At 43.6% G+C, this 17,259-nt stretch overlaps 1 protein-coding gene across 6 annotated transcripts; it reads left to right on the top strand.

Annotated features, from left to right (window-relative positions):
* The first annotated feature begins 203 nt into the window (after positions 1–203).
* LOC113746909 (uncharacterized) lies at positions 204–16,145 on the top strand. 6 transcript variants are annotated; one of them, XR_003463228.1, is made up of 9 exons: positions 204–623; positions 964–1,064; positions 1,323–1,449; positions 1,727–1,825; positions 2,041–2,513; positions 2,822–3,005; positions 13,544–13,782; positions 13,908–14,083; positions 16,058–16,145. XR_003463228.1 is itself a non-coding variant. In XM_027284420.1 (7 exons), the coding sequence occupies exons 1-7, from the start codon at positions 276–278 to the stop codon at positions 3,458–3,460; spliced, it is 1,647 nt and encodes a 548-aa protein (XP_027140221.1). In that variant the 5' UTR covers positions 204–275; the 3' UTR covers positions 3,461–3,561. The 6 variants fall into 6 exon arrangements, 3 of the variants coding, with proteins under 3 accessions (XP_027140221.1, XP_027140252.1, XP_027140364.1); XR_003463229.1 differs by having other exon boundaries at positions 13,547–14,083; XR_003463225.1 differs by having other exon boundaries at positions 13,544–14,083.
* Positions 16,146–17,259: the final 1,114 nt, after the last annotated feature.

Genomic DNA, 17,259 nt, shown 5'->3' with positions numbered 1-17,259 from the left:
CATGTGCGCTCAATAGGTGGGTTGCAGTTACGTCATCACGGGAGCGCGCAAATTTGAAGTGGTGGACAACCTGGGCTTGGAGCCATTGAAACCCATTCAAAACTTCATTTTTTCGATCTGACACAGAATGTTTGTAATTAAAGGTAGCCCACTTTAAGTGCGGAATTACTTTTCTAAAGATAGCGTTTTGTTTCCTTGGAAACGGGCGTGGTTTATGTGTTAGTCATTGTTGGTGGACAGGAAGCTCCTGGAAGCTCCTTCACAACGTCCTAAACATGGAAACAGAGAGCTTGAATATTACCCCCTCTTTGATGGAAATGAGCGACTACTGTAAGCGATTGGACCCGGCATGTAGGGAGAGATATTTGGCGATTGTGGGAAAATATGTAGGGAAAGACCTCTACTTGATGAAGATGTCGGAATTTTCTCAAGATCGACAACATTTACCCAAGATTGAGGCTGTGGACATCACAAGTTACTTGGTGCTCCAGACATCCTACTACACAAGGGAACAAATGAAGGCCCACAAAAGTTTGGACTCGTACAATTTTTACCATAATGGCTGGATCAGCAAGATGGGCGTAAAACGCCTAAACAACAACAACGTTTTGCTGTTTGCCAGGGTAAGTTTGTTTTCTTTGTTGTTTATGGTGGTGCACTAAGCCAATGGAAAAAGCAGTGGTGCTGGGCCAGGCATTTAGTATCATAGCAGCACTAGCATCTTCAATCCTGCGCTGTGAATGTTCGGAGTCAAATAAAAATTTAAATGTCTTCATAAAATGTTGAGATCCAAAACATCCAAATGCTGTCGTTGTGTTTTTGTTAGCCTAATGCACAAGGCAGAGGGAGAGAGAGAGAGTGATTCTGTTGTCAAGTGCCCTGTTAGCACTAAAGCACTTCGTGGATTCTAGTTCTACTGAAACGTGAAGATTCTGACGACGTGGCAAATGTGTTTTTATTTAGGTCAACCACTCTCAGAGATCCCACGAAACCCCGCTGAAAACGTGGGTTATTGCCTCGAAAGATGGGGACGTCCAGGCTGGGCACTGCGATTGTATGGCAGGGTAAGTAACAGTATGTTTTGCCATAGCATCCAATCTGATCATGCGTATCATTATTGTATAATACTTGTTAAATATCACCTCTGTCTATCACAGTTTCTCTTTTTGAACTGATGACAAGGCGTGTTATAAATACATTGTTATTTATTAACAGTAGGTCGTGTGCCTGATATGCACAGCACTACCTGCAACACAGTAGGCTTTCGCTCATTTGTATTTGTTCAGCTTGCTTATTAAAGCAATATTGTGTTCCCTTCACAGACTGTCAGAATCGTGTTCTCATGTTGGGGCTGTCCTGTTCGCTGTGGAGGACATGGTGAAGCGTGAAGATGAACTCGCATGCACCTCAAAACCCTGCGAGTGGCTGATGCCATCACATGTGAAAAAGGTAAAGTGACGACCACAGTAATAATAATTATGCTGGACAGAGAATACATTTTCAAATATAAAACGAATACATTGTGGAGTAAAGTAAATGAGGATGTAATGTGCTCATGGCCATATAGTATATCACTTTTGTTCATGTTTGCAACAGCTATGTCTATTACAGAGGTGCTGTGTCATATGCATTGTATTGTACATTCTGCATGTATGCATTGCTAGCTCTAAGTGTATTGTGGACCTCAGAAATGGAGGGGTAATTTTAGTGTTTGTTTTTTATTCAGATCCCCCCTGCCCCGGTTGCTTGCATCGACTTCCGCTCTTCACAGGCCAAAAGACAGAACCGGGACAGTTTCAGTGAAGCTGCAGCAGCTCGTGCGAAGGTACAGAGAACACTTGGGGCGGGTATTAGTATTGTGTTGTCTGTGAAAGTTTTCATTTTGACTGATGTCAGTACCTTGTTTGTGTGAGCTTTTACTTTTTCCCCACTTCAAGCACTGATCATGATGCAGTGCAATACATTGTCATGAATTGATGCAGTATAAATAGCAATGCATTGTCATGATGATTTTTTTTTTTTTTTTGCACACACCTCTAGAGAACACGTCGTTCTCCAGTGGAGCCAGGTTCAGAGAAGTACATGAGCTACTTTCAGGAGTTGACAGAAAACTTTCCCAAGAGTGCAGCTTTGATGGCCAGGGACCCTTTTCATAAGGCATTCATTCCAAAATCCACTAAGCTTCCTAAAAGCGTTCTAGAGTATAGAACACCACTCACGCTACAGCTACAACCCAAAGAACTTGAGCAGCTTTGCCAGGCCTTCGAGCTGGATGAACTCACCACCGCCCAGGTTGGGGCAATAGAGAGAGCCACTCGAGGTCAGAGTAGCAGCAAGACCTGGTTTAGACAGAGAGCAGGGCGGATAACAGCCTCCAACCGGAGACGTGTACTCCACACCAACGCAGAGAAGCCAGCAAAGGCTTTAATCAAGGCCATATGCTACCCTGAGGCACATAGGTTCAGCACAGCTGCTACAACGTATTTACAGGGTCATCAGTGGTTTTCAGAATGGTATTGGCAAGGGCTATGCAGTATGAGTGACCATAATGGCAAAAAATTGAAGAATAAATCACTTGACTGTTATATACAGTACAGGCCAAAAGTGTGGACTCCCTGTTCAGCTTCATTTTTAAAAAATAATTGAGTATATTTTTTATATTTTCATTTATTTGTTAAGCACATACTTATACATGTGTTCATGCATAGTTTTCATGCCCTCCCTGAAAATGTGCTATGTTCTGTAAATAGCCAGGCCTGTACTGTGTTTACTAATTTTCTAAGAGACTTACCATTACATGTTTTGCATTTGTATTATTCAGTTATGGAAACAAGCACGAAGGGCAAGCCAGGAGAGCCTATGAGAGGATGATGACCCAAGAACATGAGGGGTTCTCCTGTATGGACAGTGGACTCTGGGTGAACCCAAAGTGGCCTTATATGGGGGCCTCACCTGACGGCATGGTCGCTTGCAACTGCCATGGCAATGGTATCTGTGAGATCAAGGTAAGGTGTCTTGACAGATTACGGTGTCTTGTCTGATGAAGTCAGGACTAAATTAATTCAGTAATACAAGACTGACTTTACTTCGCCGTGCCAAAAGGCAGAGTATGTTGTAGTTAATGTGTTCTGTTTGTTTTTTTTAGTGCCCATACTCTCAACAGGATGAGGCCAACCTGGAACTTACTGCTGGGCAGAAGGGCTTCTGTCTGACAACAGATGGAGGGAAAGTCATGTTAGACCGGGAACATGAGTATTTCTACCAGGTCCAGGCTCAGCTCCACATTTCTCAGGCAGATTACTGCGATTTCATTGTGTGGACGCCGCATGACATGTTTGTTGAGAGAGTGATTCCGGACAATGCATTTTGGGATACTGTTCTTCCTGAAGTGGAGCATTTCTTTAGAGCAGGAGTCCTTCCAGAAGTTCTGGGACAGAAGCTGACCAAGTCACCGTCTTAAGCCAATGTGATGCCCTAATTTTTAGCACCCAAGTTGTGGTGTTGTGCTGCACCCCTATGGATAGCCACTTCTCGTTCTTACGCATTGTTATATACTTACTATTGTCATTGCCATTGTTATTGTAATTGCTTTTTTTATGTAACTTGTGTATATATACATTTGAGTCGTAACACTAAAGAATTTGAAATACAAAAAAACGTATTCAGTAGTCTTTTCATACAAGGATGTTTATTTAGAAAGGACTAGGACATCCTAGGGATACACAGTGGTCTATTTACAACAAAAAGCAAGAGGATATCTATATCACAGTTTGCATAGGTGTTCACATTGTACAGATGCTGTACAAAACAATTAGTTTGACTTGTACACCTTGCAAATGCACTTCAAGTGTGTAACCAAACAAATATCACTCCAATGACACAATGGATTCTGAATGATTTGATAAGACACAGCAGATCACACCAATCTTGTCTATCAATGCCAGTGCCTCACCTGGGTTTGTGGCCATGTTTTCTATGGGCATAGCCTTGCTTTGTAGAATCAGGTATTTCCTTCTAACTAACCCTATGACCCTCTCTCTGCCACCTCTAATGGGGTCAGCTGCTTTCTCCCCTTTGTGAACGCCGGTATGTGTAGTTTGGCACAGTAAAAGCCAACATTGTCTCCAATGTTGAACCCTCGGTCTGCAAGGACAATGTCACCAGGTAAGAGGTTATTCAGGACGCCAATTTGTATAGTCAGTTCTTTATCGCTGACCCTGCCTCCCCAGGCAACAGATATGAATGTTACAAAGCCTTGCGGTGCAACTCCAATCAGAAATTTAACAGTGTGGTGATGCTTGTAATTGGACCATGTCTGTGCTTGAGCAAGTAGATTGGATGGCCTCTCAATGAACACCTCAAAACAGTCCAGTATTACAGACACTTTACACCCAAAGGCTTCCCTGAACGCCATAGGCATTGTGTCACGGAGTACATGTCGCTCAGGCCATTCAAGTAGAAATTCTAGATTGTCATGAAGAATGTCTATTAGTTTATGCCAAACCCTTGAAGCTGTGGACAAGGAGATGTTGAACCTGAAAGCTAAATCCTTCAATGGAAAATTAAGTCTCAGCCTGAGCAAAACTAGCATAAACTGTTCAAATTTGGACAAGACAGACAAGGGGCTGCAGATGATGTCAGGTTCACACAGCCGGAAAATCTGCATCAACACCAAGAAATTGGGGAGCCCTGTGTAGAACCTAGTCTTCTCTTCATTGTTTTCAAAGGACTGCTGGGTGAATTTGCTGTCCAGTGCCTTGGTACGAAGATTCCCCAACTCCACCATGTTTTCCCTGAGTACCTCCTCCATCTTCTCTAGGTCATCCATGGTGAAATCCGTCTGGCATCCAGCATCTGCATAGCCTACAATATAGCATAATGTGACAATAAATACTCAAGCATTATGTATAATGTCACAAGTTATGTTTTGGGTAGTGTGATGAAGCGGTCTGCACACTGTATTAACTCCAAAAATACTTTATTTCATTTTAACATATGGCAACGTTTCGATCCAACAGAGGGATCTTCCTCAGGCAATGCTCAAATGAAATAAAGTATTTTTGGAGTTAATACACAGTATGCAGACTGCTTCATCACACTACCTACTACCTTTTGTCTGGCACCTGGACAACTACTTGTGGATGTGCGCACCCTACTTCTAAAACACAAGTTGTGTTTTGGACACAACATGTAGGCTAGTAGTGCGCATATTATTAAAAAGCAACACGGGAGCAGCATTCATCTCTATTTTGGACACAACATGGCCCTCTTTGATACAGGTATACAGGCTTCCCACACAGTGTTAACAACTTGAAACTAACACTGCAAGCATGTAAGGGACATTAAGCCTGACAGTAACACATCAACACCACTATACCAGTAGCCTACATGGATTTCGTAAAGTGAATATTTTGGCGACCACCTCTGCCTCACAATGGTACATTAACGCTATTTACGACGTCTTGTAAGTACGCACAAAGCTTCACTACCTGCATCCTTTGTTGTCCCATCAGACCGGTGGTAGCCATCTTGCTCGTCGATTCGTCTGTGTTGGTCCCAGTCTGAAGTTGATGCCTCACGTATGTTGAAGATCCAACATAGTTCCTGCACATTCCAACCGGCTTTGTAGATCTTCCTTTTGCTTCATTTTCTCGTCTCGTCTCACAGATGACGATGACTTTAGCTCTGTGCCTCCGGACTCGTAACCCAGGTTGACCGTCGGAGCCCAGTCCATTGACTCAGTAGCGAACAACGCGCTGGGGCGGCCTTCAAGGCAAAGTCCAAACGTAGCCCGTATTAATATTACATTACTGTTGGCATTGGTATTGACATTTAACAACATAATACTCCACTGCGCTAGGCTACTACAAAGCTGTTAGATTTTTTTACACATACCTTTAACAAAGTGGTCGCCGCAGACACGAGCATAAGCAGTTTCAGCTCCCTTAGTCTTTAAACGAAGATTAGCTATCCACTTTTTACGTCGTTGTTCGGACAGTTTTTTCCATTTTTCACCTCTATGGACGATTACCTTAGGTACTCGGTAGTAACCCTTTCCCTTCTCTCGGTTAGACCGATTGGAACAGCCAAAAACTGCACAAAATTGAGGCATTGTGGAAGCTGAAAACACTGTGATATCAATGGGCTGTGCCACCAGTTGACCACCACTTAAGGTTCGCGCGCAGACGTGACGTAACGTGCAACCCACCTATTCCACGTTGACTGGGATGTACAAAAGAAATGTGCTTGGATCCATGCGTACGCACACTTGGATACGTCTGAATATTTTTGTGCGTACGACAGTTTCCGGGTTCTGGCATACGGCAAGTATTCGTACATGAGGCCCCTGAACGTGGAAGCGTGGAAAAGGACGTACGCCACTTTTTTGTGCGTACGCAAGCTTTGTACATGAGGCCCCCGGTGAGCTTCTTCCAAAGGCTTATGGAAGCAGAGGAAACCAACTGACTGAATGTTGGCTGGAGCACTTTACTGACAGTCCTCTGCTTCTTGATAATATTTTTCAAGGTGACTGGCATCAGTACCCGATGGCTTCCTTTACCAGTGAACTGAACCCTGGAAGTGAAGTGCATGTCACTGTGAGCCTCGCTGGACTCGAACTTGCAACCAGCGGATCTCTAGCGCTGTGCGCATGCGTACATGGATTTTTTTTACGTTGCTCTGGACGCCAACCGTTCGGCCACCGAGGCGCATGACGTCACCAAGAGCATACGACAGGTAGTATGGCAGACGTTGGCCCGACCAGAACAGTGGGACGTTTCTCGGTCAATTTTGTTGGTCAAAGTGTTAAAGCGAGTTTTCTATCAAAGTCACAAAAGGCCCTGTTATAGGCAATGACTAAAAGGTAGCAGTCAGAGCGCTGCCATAGCTGGCGCAGCTCATGGGTCCACAGATGCCCAGTGGAGCTCTGTGTTTCTGGCGGGTGTTGGGTGCGCATGCGTGCGTGTATGTGCCTGTCTGTGCAGCGCAGGAGCTCCGTGACCAGCTACCAATATAGAGCAGAGTTCCACTCGGCTTTTATAGGTCTCTGATGCGCACTTGATCTTACTCACGGTGCAGGTCAATTTGTCTGTCTGTTACCACGTTGATACGCTCCCACCTGTTGAGTCCACTCACTAGAAACACTTTTCAGGTTTTAAGATGCCTTACTTTTTGAATTAAAGCTTTGAAACGTGTCAAGTTGCCCCGTGGAATCATGGGTAATCCCTAATGCGCATGCACCCGGTCCGTTCCGTTTTAACCGCTCTCTCCTCGCCCGGAACCGTATCCTGGCTACGGTGCTGGAAGATGCGCTTGCAATACCGTTTTCAGCCACAACATGGAGGTCTGGTGGCGCTGTTTCGACATTTAGGCTATTGACGAGGAAGAAAGGTGCTGTCAATTCAGCACCCCCGTGTCTCCATAAAGACAGCCTCTTGTGGCCCAGAAACGGCGTACTTTATGAGGAATGAGCTAACCAAAGCCCAGTATGATTCCAAACAGGGTCCATGTACGAATACTTGCGTGGATTTTCACGTGAAACTTGCCGTACGCCAAAACCCAGAAACTGTCGTACGCACAAAAATATTCAGATGTATCAAAGTGTGCGTACTAGAGTTGCACGATACCCACGGTATACACGGTACCCCGCGGTGCCAAATCATAACCGTTGCTACTATACTAGAAATTTTACACGACGGTACTACCGTGGATTACTATACTACCGGTGCCAGTCTCCGCTACATAGCAGCCGCCTCTGCTCTCCTCCCGGCTTCTGAGTTTATTCCTTTAATTGTCCCATATGTAAACCAGCGTTACATACGGGACAATTAAACATATAAACTATTTACTCACCCAGAAGTCACCCGTCGCGCACCGTGCCGGCCTCCAGCCTGTTCCCAACCATGCTGTTAGTCATAATGAATGAGTCGTGCGTTGAACCAGGCCACCTTGCCGCGATGTTAGTTAGCTGCACTTGCGCATCACTGCACAACTCACTGGCCTTGGTAACCGAAATCGGCTTGTGAGCCAATTATCATGGTTTGCAAGTAAATCCTCGCGTTCCTTAAATACTCGTTCACGTCGGATTGCACCATTTGCAATATCATTTTCTTCATCACATTACGCATGCTTTTATATCCACCTATATAATTGCAAACTTAATTGTTCATAAGTGTGTCTCCGATGTGCACATCAATCTGATGACTACTTGTTATCACATTATAAACAGTTTCCCAGCATCACCTCTAAGGAACAACAGCTGTAGAAACGTGTGTACGACAGCTATGAAGTTGGCGTGGGTCACGCACATTTCTACGATTGTTTCACATTTGATACATCTGAACGTGGAAGTGTGGAAAAGGACGTACGCCACTTTTTGTGCGTACGCAAGCTTTCTACATGAGGCCCCTGGACTCCAGCCGACTGAATTTTGGAGAAGCAACACTGTGATAGGCTGATAGCAAATGGTGGGCCGTGATTGGTCCGTCCCAGCAATTTTGGAGAAGGACCACTGTGATTGGCTGATGGCAAAGATGGAGAAAGATGGAAATGGGGCAATGTAATTGGAGGAGATTATACAGGGAAGAAGAAGGAAAAAGGGGGAAGGAGAAAAATGAAGGAAAAGAGAGGAAATTTTGAGAAAAAGAGGAAAAAAATGGAATGAACTTGTAGTTATATGTGCCTCAGCTGTCATCACCAGTAAAAGCACACATATTCTGGTCTATTCATTTAAGAAATCTAACCAAACATGACACTGTAGAAAAGCATAGGAGGCTCTTGATCCAAAGGTCGTGGGTTCGATTCCACCAAGGGAACGTGACGCCTGTAACACAAAGTACTACTAAATGTACTTTTATAGTAATTTCTGAATAAAGCAACAATGTCATCGTCTTCTATGAATGAGTATGCATGTTTGCAGAAAAAAGTGAAGACACTCGACACTGAAATGTAACACATTTATTACTAATTTAACACACACACACACACACACACACAAACACTCAAAAACACACGTGTGAAAATGAAACCAGAAAACCTGAAGCAATAAAAACAGGAATAAATTAAACAATTAAAAATAGAAAAAAAAATAAATAACCGAAATAAAATAAAAGCAATAAATGAACAAATATAGAAAATAATTAAATTATTACAATAATATTTAAAATAGAAAAATAATGAGAAATACCTAAATAAAAACATAGAAAATTAGAAACATTATAACAATTATTATTATTATTAACTATATATTTTTACATAACTACTATAATTAATACTAACATTATATATATATATATATATATATATATATATATAATATATATTATATATATATAATTAGATATATATATATTGCAGAAAAAGGTGAGACCATGTCAGGTGAGAATTTCCACGGTGAATACCTAGCTAAGGTATGCATGTTTGTGACTCGTAAAACATCTATATTTGGTATTTGTTCTCCTCGTTTTCATTGTCTTTCCCTTTCTCTTATAGGCACTGGACTTTTTAGCCATTTCAGTCCACAAGCTGGCCTCTATCAGTGAGAATAAAAGATTAAAAGATTAAAAAAATAACCAAAACAAAATAAGTAACATAAATACAATAAATTAACAAAAGAAGAAAATTAATTAAGTTAGAAAAACTAGAATAGGAGAAAATTAAGACATTTCTTTTCTTTTAAAACTATTTACATTATATTATATACATATTGACAAAGAATGTCACACCATTTTTTTCCCTTCCCTCTTTCGCCTCATCTCCTCCATCCATTTTTCCAGTGGCACTGTGTTATTTTTGGGACAGTATATAATGCCATAATACTGCCCATGACCATTTTCCCTTGTGCGTGGTAGGTGGCACTGACGGCATGTGTTTTTTTTGACTGTCCGGTTATAAGCTCTCCGGGTCGGCGGTGGTGAGGGCAGGGGGCCAGACGGCACAATCTGTTTGTTTTCACTTGGGTTAACAAACACAACTGGCACAATGATGGGGCTGGGGTTTGAAAATGTAGGAGCTGGAGGTGGTGGCTTACAGAATAACTGCCTCTGAGCTGCTTACTTCTGCTTATTCACTGTCTGTCCAACTGTACTCTGGGGCAAGTGGTACTGATGGTTTGGACCAGGCTGTGAAGGTAAGGCAGGAGGGTGCCTTGCAGCAACAGGGACAGAGTCAGGCAGGTTGACCCCTTGCAGCAGAATACTACTGTCCTGCCTCTTCAGTCTCTTATTGTGCCACTGAGTCAGTGTTGTTTGATATCAGCATCATGGTGGCGTTCCCCAGGACCTGCTGCTGATCTTTAGTCAGTCAAAATCCATCTCGTCAGGCTGTAACTGCCCTGTTTTTTGGGGCTCTTGTGAATGTTACACAGATGGACTCTACAAGACAACTACAGTCTGGCTATGCTGGAGGTGACAGCTGTAGGTCCAGAGGACAGGGTGTGCTCAATCTGTTAAATGTAATAAGATAATTAGGAATACCAATAATACATTGACGAGCAGGACATTAAGACCACTGACATCTTTTTGATGCACAAAGACTAACCAGCTGTTTCTCAGGGGCTGCTGGGGTGGCTCAGACCCAGCTGCAGCAGAGGCAGTCATTGTGAAGGCGGTGGGGAGAGGAAGGGCAGAAGCTGCACTGGTGATACAAGCTGACTGACCAGAGGACAGCTGAGCCTGGGGGGAAAAAAAATAAGTAACAACAAAAAAAAAACATTACATCATATTACGAGTGCAACAGATGGTATGTCACATAATAAGAACACTTACCAGCTGTGACAGGTCAGCATGGGTACTTGCTGGGAGTATGAAGAGCAGAGCAGGTAGAAAGGGCTGGTCAGAGTGTGTGGACTCATGCACAGACTGTAAAATGTAATACAAAAAGGTGATTATAAAAATGCATTACACTGGACTTTACTTTTTGCATTTTTTTTTTAACTATAATTCTATAATTATCAGTTATTGCTCAGGTGCTAAGGGAATGTCAACAAAACAGTCATAAGTCAGTCAAACTTTATTAATCGAATACAAACCAGCGTTCTGACAATTCCGTTCACTCCCAAAATGAATAAACAGCTTTTTTATTTTTCCAGAGGTAATGTCAGTGACGTATTTTCGTGACACAGTTTGTTTTAACAACAGCAAGGTATAACAGGTAGTGCAACATTTTTATCACGTAGTGGAAGGAAACTTTTCCTTGATTCAGTAAACACAAAAGAAACAGTCTGATTGTCACAGCTGGAACAAAGTCTTGAACCCAAAAGCACGACACAGAGGCAGACAAGTTTAAGGGCTAAGCGGTTTAGTAAGTCCAAAGCACAGGATCAAAACCAGGAGATCAGATAGGTCATCTTGCTGCTTCCTTCACTTCCGCACCATTGATTCGTTAATGTTGAATTCTCTCGCTGCTGCGGTATTCCCTTGTTCTACTGCGTGACTGATAGCCTTGAGTTTGAACTCTGCGTCGTAAGCGTGTCTCTTGAAAGAAGCCATTTTGGGGTCTACACACACACACACACACACACCCACCAGTTTTTATTTCCCCGTGAGGTCCACTGACTGGAAGGGTCCTTGTGGGATCCACCCTTTCTGAGTGGTCTAGAGACTTGGTTTTAACTGCTAAATTTTTTAAAAATTCACGTGAGCATGAAAATGACTTAAAGCATCAAATACTCTCACATAAATTTTAAACCTGAATTTTGGCTCCAGTGGGGACCAGCCGTTGGTCCCCACTGGAGCCAACCCCCACCCCCACCCATATCATGTCTATAAGCCTCACAGAGGTGGAGAAAAGAGCTCTACTTAACTTTAAATGTTCTCACACAAGACAGGCATTTTGAAGTTAATCTTAAATGGCTTTTATTAACATCTGGCCAACATCTGAACAAAATTCAATTAACAAAAAATTCAAGTGCTCTTTGCTTTTCAATAAAATCTTTTGGCACTTTGACGCTGAATGGCAGTGATCCTGTTTTTAACATAAAATTTCACAGCAGTCCAGCTTCTGTTTCTCAGCGCCTCTGGTGAAGCCTTAATGCAGGCATTGCATTCTGATTTGCCGGGCACTTTACCAGATTCAATGAAATCATTCAGTGTTTTTTCCACAGCCCGGATTTCACCAGGTGACCAGCTTCTCTTCTTTGATGTTCCTATGAAAGAAAAGCAAAAAAGAAAATCAGGAGTGGAGACTAACGATTCAATTGGCAATTCATCAACCATTCAGTTATTCAGTTAAGTTTCTCCTTGACATTGTCACCAAGTGCAGCTCATGGTGGGATTTTTTTGTAATGCCAAAGAATTTGGTGTCAACCTGCCCTATATGAAAAATGGCTGAAGGTAACTTCATTGTAACTTGGCGTGATATACATTAAATTTCATTTGATGATTTGATATTTTGATATCAAGACAAAGCCTTAGAAAAAAAAATAAAAATAATAAACTATTAAATAATAAAAAATTGTAACCTTTTTATGTCATTTTTTGTACAGAATGGTGCAATACCAACTTTTTATGTATTTTATATTATAGAATAAACTGAGCCATTTTGGGGTTTTTACACACACACACACACACACACACACACACACACTCTCTCTTTACCGCTGTTACTTCGGTGACGCCCCCTGACTACGGTAGCCATGATTAAACAATATTGATCCATATATAAGGTGCGGATTATAAGCACTGTCGGCTTTTGAGAAAATTGAAGGCTTTTAGGTGCGCTTTACAGTGCGGAAATTATGGTAATCTATACCGAGAAGCTCACCTGGGACAGGTGAGAGAACAATAGAGGGTGGAACATTCACTTTCAGATAACGCATTACAAAGACATAGTGAATATAGCAAATAGCTTCATCAGGATGAAAAGCTTGAACTTACCAGTGTAGACAGCACGAGGCTAAAAGACGGGACAAGGTGCCTTCCAAAGACCTTGACACTGAGGGTGTTAACACAGTGAACGAGGTTTCCAGAATAACTCAGCAGGGGGGCAGGCTTGACTGCTAGAGATGCCGCTTCTCCGTCCTGGTTCCACCTGTTCAGTCCTTCCAGGAGGTACAGCTGGAAATTCAAGCTGTTGGCACTCGTTCCTTAAGATAGTAGAAAGGTAAACACAATGATAAGTTAATTTGTTGTGTTTGGTCATCTGTAAAATATTAATTGTGCCACTGTTTCCAGGATAATGGTAATGACAAACAACAGAATTACGATGTTAAAGAATTGTACTGATGAATAATGATTCATACTGACCTGGAATGAACCTGTTTACATGGAGGTGAAAGGATTCCAGTGATTTGGACCCTCTGGCACACCTGTAGTTTGGCAGGACAATGCCTGCCTTGGTGGTGGTATCTGTCTGGGTGTAAAGAAGCACACCTGGTTCGTCCTGTATGCACTTAACGTGCCTCTGTTGGACTTGCCAGATGTGCTGCATCCTTTCCTGGTCCAAAAAAGGAACAGCAAGAAAATCTCTGCCTTTTGCCCCCATCAGTTCATTGAGGAGCTGCTCGATAACGACTACTGTCTGCCGCTCTCCTCTTGTCTGCCTCCAGCAGTGCAGTGCCAGCTCGTCTTTGGTGATGTGCTGATTGACGAGTGTCAGTGATGCCAGGGACACCTTTCTGTCTCAGCTGCTCCCGCTTGGCCTGACGCAGCGAGGCAACATCTCCTCTGTCCCATTCAAAAATGCAGCTCGACAGCTTCGCCATGAACACAGGGTACAGATGATGAGCATCCTTTGTACACCCAGATGCCAGTCGCCGCATGAATTGATGTCCAGCTTGACTATCAGGTCTGGCCACCCACCAAATCTCTCCTTCAGTTTCGTCCATCCTCTGCCCTCCTGACAACAGTCACAGTCAATGTAAAGTATTAGCAGTTAAAAATACTTACCTTTTTTGTGGAGTCCATTTTCAGGATTCTGCCAAAGGTGGACGTTATGCTGGCTTTGATGTGGTCCAGCCTGCTCAAAATGTCACGGCCATAACAGCCAGCATCCATCTGTGTGATGGAACATCCACATGCTCAGGAGGGTCCTGGAATTTCACGGGGAAAAGGCTCGGCCTGGCGGCAAAGTCAGAGCATGCTCCAAGGTACCGGCAGAGGCACTTAAGCCATTCCTCACTGTGGTTCTCCCTCAGCTGTCTGACCAAGGGGGTGGGACTGTTTCCAAGGAAACGGATAACCCGCACATCACAAGCGAATCTGTATAAAACAAAGGGAACGAGAGGCCGAATAAGACAAACATTAAGACCTTCTAATTTCTTGATAACAAACTAAGGCACAATGATCTATGTATAGTCATTTGAGTCAGAATCAATCTGAACTCCAGCCTGTGAGCCAGGTCCAGCTGGTCCAAGATTGTCTTGCTGGAGGAAAGATATGTTGTCTTGCAACCAGAGCACCAGAGAGTCTCTGTAATCATCAGGTAATACCTGTCCACATCAGAATGTGGCGGGCTCTCTTGTGAGCTCCATAGCTTGTGAGCTGTGTGCCATAAACAGGACAGGACAGCCTGACCTTCCACAGGTGCTCATTACTTACTGATGCCAAAGTCAAAATGGGCCTTCTAGGTTCACCACCAGCTAAGGAGACATCCTTTGGTGATGGTGAACCTGCAGGTGAAGGCCCTGACTGCTGTGCCACTGTACATGAGGGTCCTGGATGCACTGAGACAGGGAGCGAACTGGAAGGCTACAGGTTCACAGACAAGATGTGACAAAAATTGCAATACTACAGAATTCAACACCAGCACATCATAATTGTATGAGAGACTTCTGATACCTTCTTTGCATGGAAAGCACAGTTACAGCTCTGTGCACCTCCAAACACACATTTGTCCCCTCATCTGCGTTGGGCATTTCTCAATCTGTATTAATGTTTGACAGCCAATAAGAAGGTGTTCCCTTTTAAATATGTCATAGCTTTACATTTAATATGATACACATATCACTCTGTCCAGGTCTACCTTCAGATACAGATCATGCCACTTTTCCTGCCGGGGTGCTGGGGCCTCATGTACGAATACTTGCGTGGATTTTCACGTGAAACTTGCCGTACGCCAAAACCCAGAAACTGTCGTACGCACAAAAAAATTCAGATGTATCAAAGTGTGCGTTCGCATGGATCCAAGCACGTTTCTTTTGTACATCCCAGTCAACGTGGAATTGAGCGCACATGCAACTCCTCCCTGTCCACGCCCCCATTTACATATGCAAATCTATTTAAATAGGCCCTGGACCCGAGATTCACCTCTTCGCCCGATCAGATGAACAAAGGAAAGAAAATGAATTTCACAGAGTCTAAGCTAAAGATTCTAGTGAATGAAGTGGAGATTCTGTTTGGTACCCTGTCAACAGGGATAAATATGACCAAAAAAAGACGTGAGTGGGAGCGTGTGTGTGAGGCTGTAAATGCCGTGGATTCCGAGCAGCGCACACACACAGGTGTGGACAGGTGTGGCGCCGCGGCTGAAATTTTTACGCCCGCTTTTACTGACAAGAATACTGAACACAGGGAGACAATCAGGGGCTTGTTAGAAACTCTGCAGCTCTAATTTCACCAGCAGAAAATAAAAACCAAAAACATGATATTTGAATGTGCACATGCCCAAATGTGCATTGGCACACTGGCACGGTGCGCGACGGGTGGCTTCTGGGTGAGTAAAGAGTTTATTCCTTTAATTGTCCCGTATGGAAACCAGCGCAATCCATGTGCACATTCAAATATCATATTTTTGGTTTTCTTTATTTTCTGCTGGTGAAAGGGATGGTGGCGCTGCCTGGACAGGTCGGGGGGGGGGTTCTGTTATACCGACCTGAGAAGGTGTGCTGCATTGTGATGGCCTGTGGCGTCCTCCACAACGTGGCACACCGCCATGGCATACCACTGCCAGAGCACAACATCCCCCCCCACCGGAGGAACTGGATGCCGGACCAGTCTACTTCAACCCTCTCCGGGAAGCCATACGGGCCCGGCAGAATGTGATTTCAAGCATGTAAAGAGGCAAGGACAGAATTTACTTGTATTCCACCGATGCCTCTGACTATCTGCTCCTGTGTCTCCAGCACAGCTCGAGTGAGGACACGGCCAGTGGGATGGGCGTCAGCAGCAGGCGTGGAGCTGCCGGGGCCGGTGGAGACGCCGGGGCCGCTGGAGGAGTCCTCACCTGGCTTATCGTCTATTGTGAAATATAAATAATAAATAAATAATAAACATACAGTACATAAGTCAAAGTGTTTAATATCCTGGCATCTTTACGCACGAGCTATGTGTATTGTGAGCAGCCAATTGTATGACCAGTATAATTACAACATGAGTGCAGCATATTTACCTTGGAGATGATCAGTGTCACCTTCATGGGCTCCCACCACTCCGGTGAGAGCTGTGTCACCGACCAAGGAGGCCACTCTCATGTCGAAGGAGGAGAGCCCCCCCCCCCCCGCCTGTTGCAGTCACACTACGGCGGTGGACAGAAACCCTCCGCTTCACCTCCACCTTCAGATCTGACCACTTTTTTTTTCTTTTCTTTTTTTTTTTTTTATCTGACCCTGTGTGCTGCTCCGACCCAACGGCATTCACAGCCTCACACACATGCTCCCACTCACGTCGTTTTTTTTTTTGTGTGTGTTTATCCCTGTCGACAGGGTTCCAAAGAGGATCTCCCTGCACATCTCCACTTCATTTACAAGCACCTCAAGCTCAGACTCGGTAAAATTTCTCTTCTTACCTCTACTCATTGTGTTCTTTGATCGGAGAGAGGTGAATCTCAGGTCCAGGGCCTATTTAAATAGATTTGCGTATTTAAATGGGGGCGTGGACAGGGAGGAGTTGCATGTGCGCTCAATTCCACGTTGATTGGAATGTACAAAAGAAATGTGCTGGGATCTATGCGTATGCACACTTTGATACAAATGAATATTTTTGTGCTTATGTCAGTTTCCGGGTTTTGGCGTACACCAAGTTTCACGTGAAAATCGTCGCAAGTATTCGTACATGAGGCCCCTGGTGGACATTCCTGCTGTCAGCATGCCAATTGTACGCTCCCTCAAAACTTTTATTGTGGCCAAGGCACACCTGTGCAATATTCATGCTGTCTAATCAGCATCTTGATATGCCACACCTGAGATAGGATTGATTACCTCTGTAAAAAAGAAGTGCTCACTATCACAGATTTGTCAACAATATTTGAGAAATTTTGTGTGTATAGAAAATGTTTTAGATCTTTGAGATCATCTCATGAAAAATGAGAGCAAAAACAAACAACAAG

Source organism: Larimichthys crocea, chromosome I (assembly GCF_000972845.2).
Source record: "Larimichthys crocea isolate SSNF chromosome I, L_crocea_2.0, whole genome shotgun sequence".
NCBI classification, from domain to species: Eukaryota; Metazoa; Chordata; class Actinopteri; family Sciaenidae; genus Larimichthys; species Larimichthys crocea.
This window is presented reverse-complemented; position numbering and strand designations above follow the sequence as displayed.

Bases quoted from the DNA above. Each gene is read 5' to 3' on its own strand.
- LOC113746909 (XM_027284420.1), top strand. From the start codon at position 276: ATGGAAACAGAGAGCTTGAATATTACCCCCTCTTTGATGGAAATGAGC. The intron at 624-963 runs GTAAGTTTGTTT...GTTTTTATTTAG, and splicing joins ACGTTTTGCTGTTTGCCAGG to GTCAACCACTCTCAGAGATC. The intron at 2,514-2,821 runs GTATTGGCAAGG...TGTATTATTCAG, and splicing joins CATCAGTGGTTTTCAGAATG to TTATGGAAACAAGCACGAAG.